We start from the raw sequence: 11,656 nt of genomic DNA, 5'->3' as shown, positions 1-11,656 counted from the left end.
ATTTGCTAAAATTTTGTTAAGCATAATTGTAAAGTACTGAAATAATATTTTTACCAATCGTCAATCATCTCTTTCATTGAAAGAGATATGAAAGAGATGTAAATATTTCAACGAGTTTTCTCTTCGTTCAATACTTTAATTACTCCATTAATTTTCTCCTAAACAGCTGAAAAACTACTTTAATCAAATGCAAAAGTAAATTAATCATTACGTTTGCCAATTACAGAAGCTTTAACAAAAGCTAACATTACAGTATTTAACAAGTCGTGACTGAACTAAACAGAATTTGATTGTATTTAAAGATCGTGGCAATGCTTCACCAATAAAAGGCCCAATTATCTTTATCTTAAAGTTAAAAGGAGCAACTATGTTGCTTTTACCTAAAATTCTTCATCTAAAATTATTCTGTTATAAAACAAACTAAATGTTAATTCATAAAAAAAAAAAAAAAAAAAAAAAAAAAAAAAAAGTGTTTTAATTACTTTCGAAATTGTAATATCTGAATAAATGAAATTTTAGTAACTGAATAACTGAAATTGTAGTAACCGAATAACTGAAATTGTAGTAACTGAATTATAGTAACTAGTAGTAAGTTAATCCATCAACAAAAATATATCAATATAAATTAGAAAATATTTTTCTTTTTGAAGTAATAAGATGTTGATTTTTGCAAATAAAAATAATTTTTTTCTCAATTCTGCACATATTCTTTCACGAATCTGAACCTTCAAAATTTAAAAGCTCAAAACAGAAAATATAATAATAAACATAAAAAGTAAAATAATTTGCACAATTGTAGAAATTTGTGAAAGCAATTTTGCATTCTGGTTTTTTATAACAATTTTCGATTTTTATAAACTGGATATTTGTTTGGTAATTGTTTTTAATTTCTAAATTGAATACTTATGTATGCCAAGATATAACATTACTTAAATAATCAGAATTAAAATATTCTGGCAAATAAAGGAATTTTCTATTAGCAATTTAATTAATTTTATGTATTTTTAAGGAGAAAATCAAAGTTAGCCTTTTTTTTTTTTTCATCTGGAAGCTTTACTAAATTAGACTTACAAGGAAATCTGGAAAATGTATATATTTGAAAGAGAAAGAGAGAGGACTGTCTACTGAAATGGCAATTGGCTTCAGCCAAAGATTATTATTCAAGCAACAACAGATTGTTATTTCCTTTTTTATCACTGATTCAGCAAACGCATCGCACGAGTATATTGATATTAAATCACTGAAAAATATATAACAACAATATTGATGTTTATAAATAAAAAATTCAACCTCTGCATGGAGAGCAATATTCAAAAGGTTTGCATTTTATTGCAATATTTATTAACAGCTGATATTTGGAAACATTTACAATCATAACAGTGAATTATATTGTTTATAACATTTATAAGCATAATAGTAATTTATCTAAGACGTTAACCCACTGTCCCACACATTTGATCCCTTGGAAGGGATCGTACTAAGGAATACAGCTATATAGAATGGAAGTTATCGATCTGCAAAATAGATTTTCGAATTCAATGTTCTTGGAGTCTCTTGAAGAATATAACTGAAGTAGATATGCGATATATTGGTTCACTAGTATGTCAAAAGGTAGAAGTGTGGTATATTTGTTCATTAATATTGTTATATTAGAAAAATTTCGAATTAATATTTTAAGTTAAAACTTATGAAAAAGTACTTTAAAATAATTTCACGAAATTTTAGTTGAATTTTAGTGAAATTTAATAAAAGGTTAATAGGAAGCACGTTCGAACGTGTTTCCTATTAACCTTCCAAGACATACGATCGTATGTCTTAAATTGTGATATATATTTTTCGTGTTTCAATAAGTTGACATAGATCTATAAATAAAACTTTGGACATGCTAGACATCATGTTGGTAAATTTGGAATTGTAAAGTGAATTTAGCCGAAAACACATTAAATGTCTCAAACTGTAAATCATACGTTTTTTGAGTAAATAATAATTTTAGAAATTTAAATAGAGGCAATGTTACTAATTAAAAGAATACAGAATAAATCATAAAACTATTTTATTAAGACAAAACCACTGTACACAGATGCTCAATAAAACAAAACTTATAAGACACATAGCGTAACAATTAAACATTAGCATATAGTACACGAATCCTTAAAGACCAAGAAAAATAATTGTCATGATAGACTTGGTTCTCCAAAGCTTTTTTTTTTTTTTTTTAAATTTATTGGCACTGTGACGCTTGTTAGACCAAGTTGTTTCATGAACAGACTACATGTGTAAGAGTAGAAAAGGTCATCACAAAGACCTTCTGGAAAAAATGACATAAATGCATTGCCAAAAAGCAGTGCATTCTCTGTCGTATTACTGCTGTGCCTAAGTCTCGATCTAGTCTTATGATGTCGTAAGCTTCACTCATTACCCGTTTATGCTTAAAAATACATAAATAAATAGAAACATGCCTGAAACATATATAGCACCTTATCCAAACCTTTTAAGGAATTTCCAAACATAATCTTTTGAAAATCCTAGCTGCATCTCCAACCTTCATAAAGCTGCATTGCAAAATAAAGCTGCTTATTAAAGGATAAAGCACTGCTGTTCTTTCTAATATTACTTATTTGTTTATTTATTTATTTCTATGAATGAAACTTTAAATTTTCGTGTAAACCTTTTTAGACTTTCTCCTTTTTATCCGGAATAGCAGTGCTTTCAAAATTTTCGCCTCTTTATATTTTCGTGTTTAATGCCCTTAACAACCATTTTCACAAGATCGGCCGTAGCAAAATATCCTTTCAGTTACATAACATTGAAGCTATTTCAACAGATAAGCTCTTTCCCTAATATCCACTTTTGCCTGAAGGTCTTGCTCCTCCACCAAGGCGTTGGCCAGTTGGAAAACCAGAGGATGAACCAGCGCTTCCAGCAGAGTAGCCTCCAGCGGCAACACCACTACCCGCTTGTCCTCCAGAATATCCTCCAACACCTGAAAAAAGAACAAAAATAACTTCAGATAAAACAAAGAATGGTTACTTAAGTTTAACGATAATTCTAAATTCCTTTTCCGTTTCCTTTAGCTTTGATATAAAATTATTTATACCGAGAGTCCTAAAAAAATAACGATTATCAAACGCTACCAAAATCTCTCTCTCAGAGGCCCTTATACACTTCAACTAATTTTTCCATTCTATTGGATATTGATGAAAGCAGGAATTTTAATAAAGCCAATGGAATAAATTAACTAGTTTAATGAACATAAAATTTTATATATTGTAAGTTAATTCATCAAGAATAAAAAATTTCTAAACTGTATTACAAACGATATATACTAAAATGCATTTTGTTATTTGAATGAATTCTTCGAGAAAATTTATCTTAAAATATGTAAAGTTACTTAATTTACAAAGTACACTTCATAATTTGTATGTATTTATTGCTATTATTATTATTATTATCATTCATTCTCAAGAATATCGTATCAAGAATTTCTAGCTGCAATTAAAGAAAAATATCTAAGTTTAAATAAATAGCAATTAGCCTTTCTTTATGTCACAAAATAAGGGAAAAATTACAAAAATTGAATAAATTTGTGTTTCGTCAAAAAATTGGGATTAAAATTTTTTTGACGAAACAGAAATTATTCAATTTAATTAAATTTTTTAATAAATTAAAAATTTAATTTGTATTTCTAATTTATGAATTCAAATATGATAAAAATTACATTTAGAAAAAGGATATGCTCATGTTAGCATGATATGTTTGAATAAAATATGTATTCACTTTACTAAATCCCCTTTTTTGTCTCCGAATAACGATGAATTCTTAGAATTTAGCTTAGAATCAAGATCATTCATCTAAAATCCCCTACAGCTAATTAACGATTTTTATCAGTTTAATTTGTACTGTTCTGATCCACAATGCTCATTAAGTAGATATACACTTATTAACTAAACATTAATTCAAATTTTTCTTTTAATCATATGAGTACCTTAGTTGCGAAAAAACGATTGATCAAGTATTGAGATTTCTAACCGAATCGCCCAATTGTCTCAAGTATAAAACAATTTTTTTAGAAGAAAATAATTATGAAATATTTAAAACACTTTCAAACTCTGAAATGTTTTAAATAAAGAGACATTATCATCTAGTTCTGATTCCATGGCTTGCCAACAATGACGGTTATGTGCATATGGCAACGCACACAGGGCTATCTGAGGGAAGCGATTTATAGGATTTTAGATTTATTATTTATTATACCTAAGGGAAGAGATTTATGCTTCTGCATGTCTTCAGCATTACACTACAATCACGAATAGTCAAAGTACTGCTTCGAGGAAGACTTTTTGCATGTTTGACGTTTAAAAAAAAATCAAGTTTTGACTCTTATTTTAGTTTATACAACTTGCATTTCCACGTTATGTAAAAACAACCCAAAAATGACCTAGTCAATGGGCTGGGTGAAAGTAAAAACCCTCAGGTTCGTAGCTTTGGCGTAGTGCCGATGACATCATGGTTTATTAATAAATTACACTCAATCACTTTAACATTACTATTTACAATTAATATTGCTCTTAAATAGCAATAAACAGATGCTTAATTTTAAATGCTAGCTGTATAATTATATATTTCAACAACTAATCTAAAACTGCAGTAAGCAGTTTGTCTCACCGGATGGTTTAGCTGCAGCCTGTCCGCGGCCTCCAAAGCTGGTGTATCTTTCTTGGATTCCTGCAGGTGCAGGTTCAGCAACGAGAACCACATCAGCGGGACTTTCCCTACTGTCGGTTCCTGGCTCGTTGGTTCGAATGTTAGCACGGAATCCATTAGCGTCGGCAACATATTCGACAACTCGATATAAACCTTGTACATCAGTATATCCATAAGATCCTTGAACATTGCCGTTCTGGTCACCTTGTTCATTGCGGTAATGGGTATTGCCTTGCTCATCTTGTGCTTGATAATCGAAGTTGTATGGTTGAGGTACCTTAGAAAATTTATTAATATAAGTAATGCATTTTGTAAAAATTACTAATAAGTTTATTACTTGACTTCAAAAAACCAGCCCCTTCCCCGAAAAATGAAGTCATTCTTAGAATCTGAAATAATGATTGTCTTTATTCAAAATTCAGAATCTGCCGTTGAACTGAAATGTAGTTAAATTTTTCTTATCTACTATCACGAAGTGAGAAGTAAAATATTTTTATTATAAGGTAAGAAATTCTGTATAGTTTATCTGGCACGTCGTCATTTAGAGAACACATATATTTACCTTATACATGCTTTTTCACTGATTAATACATTTGCTTATGTTCACGAATATAGACCTGATTGAAGATGAGTAATTTTATTTTTGATAGTAAGTAAAATGCCCCCCAAACGGTAAGGTGGCTAGGGAGGCCTACTGCGATACCGAAGGGGCCCTATTCGATTCCCGGAGAATGTATGGCTGTAATTGTTGGTCTCTTCTTAGGAGGTAATGTTGGCCTACCTATTAGGTGCTTCCACGATAAAGTGGCCTCCACTTCCGTCCTTAGTTAGTGGCTAAGTCGATTAAGTGCTCGCCAGTGAGAGAAAAGAAACTTTAAAAACAAAGTCAGAAGTGCTAAAAAAGTTTTAATTGTATTTAAGTAATGAATAGCACGTTAAGTAAATTACTTAAAAATTTATTTAGTTCTCCTAACGCAATGATTGAAACATTTCAATAGAATTAAAAAATTATATTTAAGTAATTCTCACATTATTAAAAATATTGGAGTCTCACATTATTAAAAATATTGGAGTCTCACATTATTAAAAATATTGGAAAAATATCGCCATTTTCAATTGACAAAAATGGCGGCGTTCGACTTATTTATGGTGTGAAGACTGCCTCCATATATTTTGGCGCTTTTACATTCGGTTACTTACAATGTTTTTAATTGTATACGAGAACATTAACGTTTATTTGCCATTAAATTTATTTGCTTATTATTATGTTATATCTTTGAAGTGCTCATACTGAAGTGATATGCAAAGAGGAACGTTCAGCACCAGAACCATGAATTTCCATTGCAGTTTATTTTACCATTCATGGCTTTTAATGTGTGTATTTAGCAAATAACCACATTTGAAATATCGAACAGATTGCAAGGGATTTTCTTAACGATAATTTCTTTCTAACATTCAGTTGTCATTAATTTTGCATTCAGCAGATGGCATATTTGATCTATATTGATATTATGAAACTTCACCTTTTCAATTGTATTTTATATATGTTATTATTGAAGTACTGACTTTCAATACATTAAAAAGCAAGTACTCATAGTGCAAGAAAGTGTTCCTTTTCATAAAAAAGCACAATGTATTAAACTCTCATTTTAAGGATAATTAATTACTTTTGGAAAACTAGTAGTTCTACTGTGAGTTATCTGGAAACATTAAAGTAGTGCTTTTATGAATGCAACACTACTGATACCGTTTTTATTTCAGAATATCTCATGGAAAAGTAAAGTTCATGTACAAAATGAGCTGGCAAAACCTTTTACTTACTTAAAATGAACTAAAACATAGTCTTAAATTGGCCTAGAATTTGAATTAAACTCTCATTTATTGATTTTGAGATCAATCTGATATAAGTTGGTATCTCTTTTCAATAAGAAAAGTTTTTTGTCTACAATTTATATTTGAAATATTGCGTACTACTATGCTTTGAATAACAAATTTGTAGATCTTATCCATCAACCTTAAATTAAAAAATGTTATGTTTATAAATGTATCTATGCACCTATTTATAAATTTGCGCAGGCAATGGATAGGCTATATAAATATATAAATTGTTCTATGTAATTGTCTCGCTAAAAGTTCCATTTACTCTGATTTTTAAAAGCATATTGAAAACAATATTACCTAACTGACTTATTAATGTAAGAGAGGGAAATTTACAGTATTTCAGGCATAATCTTAAGAAACGTTTCAGCAGAATTTTAAGAAATCAAACTCACGTTTTGAATGCCTGCAGCAGCTCCGCCAAAAGAAGATGCTCCACCACCGTATGAGACAGAAGAACCTCCAAAACCGCTTGAACTTCCAGAGCTTCCACTATATCCTCCAGCGGATGCACCTACACTGTAGCCTCCAGCTCCTCCGGAACCTGCACCAGCACCGTAACCTCCAGCAGATGTTCCAGCACTTCCACCATAAGATCCGGCTGATCCACTTCCGGATCCTGGGCCATACCCAACGGCACTGGCGTATCCAGTTACAAGCACAATTGCTAATGTGACCTGTTCAGTAAATAAAGCACCGTTTACACGAATATCCGAGTGAATAAATACGACATAAAATTGTTTTGTTCATCATGTTCATGTTAATCACTGTATCGAATGATGATTTTCAGTTGTTCGGTAACAAATAAGGTCGGTGATAAAATTTGGAATTCGGTGTCAAAATAAGTCGCCAAAACCGTTGTCAGCTTGGCGATATCTCGACAATACTCAATGTTATATGAATATGCCCCTGTATTCTTACTTTTCCGGCATTGCATCTGTCTCTAGATTTTTCAAGAGTAGACTCAATATTTTTCAAGATTTTCTAGATTATACAGAAATATACAACAATTTCACATATAATTGCACTAAGCTTATAGCCGTGCAAAATTCGTAACAATATTTAAAAGGCAAGCAAGTCGTTCTCTGGTTTTAAAATCAGTTTATCATATTTCAGTGAATTATGCTATTCGATCATTGCAGTTTGGTCTTCTCTCTTCAATGATACCTCTGGTACAACTCTATTTTATCAGAAGTAGTGTTATTACGCATTTGAAGCTACGCATAATAAATTAGCCATAGTAAAAAAGTTTTGTGTGTGCAAGGAGAGGAGATTTTTATTACAGTAAGTAAGTAACAATAACTGAATATTATTTGATATTTAAATAAGCTAGTTATGACTACATATGCCATGAGAGGTACTAAATAATTTTGATTTCGGTACTTTTTTGTTTATTGCAAAGATACATTATTACAAAGGAGAGTATTTCAGAAAGTATTTACAGAATTATAACGGTGCAGTAGTATAATTAAGAGAAAGCTTCGTGTGAAAATTGCTTAGTTAAGAAAAAGAAAATTTTTTCCTTGAAGTAATTGCTTCTTACTTAAATACTTAAGACAGCATTATGAACACAGTTTTCATTCAGCAGTATGCATTATGAACTTTCAAGACACTTTACGAAATTTTTAAAAAACTCATACTTACTCAGTCGTTAACAAGCTCTCGAATGGGTGCTAGGAAACTTCAAAATAGATAACAAGAGTCATTAAATCAGGATTAATCAACATTTTTATACCTACCATCCACTCTGTAGGTATTAAAATTTCCTTAACCTTCCACCGGTTTCGCAATAACTTAGTTTAGCGTAAATGCAAAGTAATTTTTTGAGTGGAGGCTTAGTAAAAATATATATAACTACATTTATCCATGTATTTATAGTTTGCTTATATTCATAAGAGACAGAAAATTTATGTCCCGCGTAGCTAGCCGGGACATCGGTTCCAGCGAAACTGCTTTGGCTAGGAAACTTTCAATGGCAAGGAAAAGGAGATATACCTTTCGAGCCAAAATTTCTCCTGGTCACACGTTAAGATGTGATAATCCCATTATGTGTGCTATCGTTACAGAACAACACCTAAGAGAAATGGCCAAATCCTTATAAATATATGGAAACAAGAGACAGTTTGGGATAGGAGAACGGACTTTCATCATCGGATGGACAAAAGTGTCTACCGTCTACAATTAAAGCTTAAATTGCCAACTAGTGCTCGGTAGGGACCAGGTTGATCATCCCTGCATAACATTATGAAAATCTGACCAGAATCAGTATATACGAAGTATTACTTTCACTTCACAAAACCACGGAGTACGATTTTGAAGAAACGAACGTAGTATGGCAATTTAACCTTCCGTTATCAGAAGATGGCGGGGCAAGGATTTTTTCCATTATCTAGGAATGTCGCTTAATGAAAGTGTATTAGGCTTTTAGCTTGAGGCTGCAGGAATTTAAAAATTGTACGCTGGAAAGCAGTGTCACTTAGCGAAAGTTCAGTTCTATTAATATACAAGAATTCATCCTGTTGTTCATTTTGTTCTTGAGTTTATACTTAAAAAATATTAATTTAAGTGTCCATAGTTGTAGACATATTTTCTCATACTTTCTCAAAGCATAAATTTGAGGAAGCATTTAAGAGCTTCAAAAAATTAATTTTAAACATTTATATTTTTCAGTGAAATTTTAATGTTTGGCAAGAGCAAAGTAATGAAAAATGAAATGAAATGAAATAGTTGCTGAAAACGGTGTAAAAATCTCGATGATTTGGTAATAATAATCATTCATAATTTTGCTTTAAAAATTAAAATCTTAACTATAAAATTTAAGACACTATCTTTATGTTAATTAAAAGTAAGGAGTAAAGTACAAAAATCTTGAAAAAGTCAAACTTTCTCTAATTAGAATTCTCAGATTAAACATTATTTGTATTCATTTGTGCTATTTTAAGAGATAAATCTTGAAAGTACGTTTCCAAAACGTAGCTAAGCAAAACTGTTATTATTATGAATATTGGCAAATGCGTTTTTCTTAATTAATACTGCTATATCTGCAAGGTCTGATGGCTTAAAATATCCCAGGCTTCAAATAAGAGTGCGGGTATCCATCAAAATACTGCCCGGGTATTCGTTCAATGCATATCATTGAACATCAGAATAAAGTGAATCGTATTAATATTTTACTTTCTCACTAAAAAAGATAAAAACTATGTTTATAATATGCTCACAGTAACCTACAATAAAATAACACTCTCACATTGCTTGGAACAAATTTTTTGTTTCTGTAAAGATTTAATTTTTAATTTTAATTAATAAATTTATTTATTTTGAGCTCTCAGCTAAATTAGCAGTTTGTCGCAAAGAGGCTAATTTTTGGCCTTCGACGTATCTTCCGTTCTAAGATGAATTATTATGTGTTCTTGATTTTAAATGAGAGATCTAAAAAATTTTTTTTTCGGTTTAACAATAGAGGTAATTGCATTATTATCAAAAATCTTAATTGATACATTTTAAGTATACACAAATTGACTAGTAGTCTTTTAAAGATTAAATAACTTCATTATCACTGAACACTAACACATTTCGACTAATATTAATAAAATTAGGGAGAAAATTGGACATATAATGAAAATTAGCAGAATGTAACACAGACTAAAAACGGTTAGCAAAATGACTCTGATCGATTGACTCATAGGATGGTAGAATTCCTTCATTTATAGAAAAGCGAAGTTTTTGCGAAAGGTAATGAAATTAAACGCGAAATAGTATATAATATATTCGTCTGAAGGTTGAATATATCCTCACGCAGCAAAGAAATTTTCTACACGGACAGAAATTTTGTTTAGAAACGTGATGAATCAATAAATTTTTGTTTAGAAACTAAGCTAATAACTGTTAATTATTACCCTCTCTGCTCATTTGCAAGTGTAAGTTTTCAAAAAAATATGGAACTGAATAATAAATTTAAATAAATATGACAATAAATCTAGAAAACCAATCTTTATTTAAGATGATGAACTAGTTGTTAGAAAAAGATTGACTAGCTGAATTTAATAAAAAAATAATTTTAAACATCTAATTTTTATTCATCTGGGATGTTATTTTTTTAAAGTTCAGCAATTAGTAAGAATAATACCATGATGGAAGCACTCAGCAACAAGAAATGATTAGGAAAAAATTAAAGGGCTGAATAATACTTAAACGCTGTATTTCTTAATATCAAATTTAAATACTCTGACAAATTTATGAAGGAAAATTTCGGGTTCATCAAAAGCATCCCTCCTCCGCATGCCTTCATAGTGTAGTTGGAAGCATATCCACGCGTTTTCGAGATGTCCAGAGTTCGGGTACCTTTTCGAGCGCCATTTGCAGAATCATTAAGTTATTTCGAAGCAGGAGACTTGAAAGATGTGCAGTGCCCTCACCGGGACTCGAACCCTGGACCTCTCGAATACGCGTCGAGTATACAGACTAAGTAGACTGAATATCAATTTCAAACAGAAAAAGAAGATGATAATAATTCAATGCAAAAGGCTATTTCCGTGTGTTACGAAGATGTAGGAGCTGGGTAGGAACAATATTTGGGCAAGAAGAAAATATATGAGATTTGACATTATCTTAAAGAATTACCCGTATGTAAAGGAGATACAATTTAATTCTGAGTTGTAGAAAATGATTCTTACCTGAACGAAATACATCTTATTTGAAATTATTTAAGATAGGAAGCTAAAGGAAAGACTTGTCTACAAGATCCAAAGATGTCTGCTTGTCTGCGACTGTTGTATTTGTGATGCTCTCTAGCACCGCAACGGCCTTATATATATGTACAAACACCAATCGGTATTCAATAGAAGTCACGAGCATGAACGGTAGAATATGGTATCCTCATGACCTCATCATTTACCACTCATTAATTTCTGGTCTATAGATTTAATTTTTTCCTTGATCGCTTTTCCTTTCTAATTTGACCGCTGGGCCTTTGATGTGAGAAAGTTGGTTTGATCAGGAAGCAGGGCTGTTGGAAGGAAAGTAGGTGAGTTCCACCTTCAGGGAGAAGATGATCTTAAGTTCACCTCACCAGTCT

At 31.0% G+C, this 11,656-nt stretch overlaps 1 protein-coding gene across 1 annotated transcript; it reads right to left on the bottom strand.

Annotated features, from left to right (window-relative positions):
- Window positions 1-2,036: 2,036 nt before the first annotated feature.
- LOC118190369 (uncharacterized) lies at window positions 2,037-11,406 on the bottom strand. Its single transcript, XM_035361074.2, has 4 exons — window positions 11,256-11,406; window positions 6,978-7,259; window positions 4,666-4,981; window positions 2,037-2,983 (listed from the first exon to the last, which is right to left on the bottom strand). Exons 1-4 carry the CDS (start codon window positions 11,268-11,270, stop codon window positions 2,838-2,840), a joined length of 759 nt encoding a protein of 252 aa, XP_035216965.1. The 5' UTR covers window positions 11,271-11,406; the 3' UTR covers window positions 2,037-2,837.
- Window positions 11,407-11,656: the final 250 nt, after the last annotated feature.

The sequence above is a fragment of the Stegodyphus dumicola genome, chromosome 3, assembly GCF_044657685.1.
Source record: "Stegodyphus dumicola isolate Sdum_Otavi_A_Nest chromosome 3, ASM4465768v1".
Classification (NCBI taxonomy): domain Eukaryota; kingdom Metazoa; phylum Arthropoda; class Arachnida; order Araneae; family Eresidae; genus Stegodyphus; species Stegodyphus dumicola.
The sequence above is the reverse complement of the archived record's forward strand: the minus strand, read 5'-3'. Positions and strand labels throughout refer to the sequence as shown.

What these genes read in the sequence shown, in the direction of transcription:
- LOC118190369 (XM_035361074.2), bottom strand. An exon ending in CTGCTGCAGGCATTCAAAAC is followed by an intron (nt 4,982 to 6,977) that starts GTGAGTTTGATT and finishes AAATTTTCTAAG; the next exon opens with GTACCTCAACCATACAACTT. An exon ending in GGCTGCAGCTAAACCATCCG is followed by an intron (nt 2,984 to 4,665) that starts GTGAGACAAACT and finishes TTCTTTTTTCAG; the next exon opens with GTGTTGGAGGATATTCTGGA.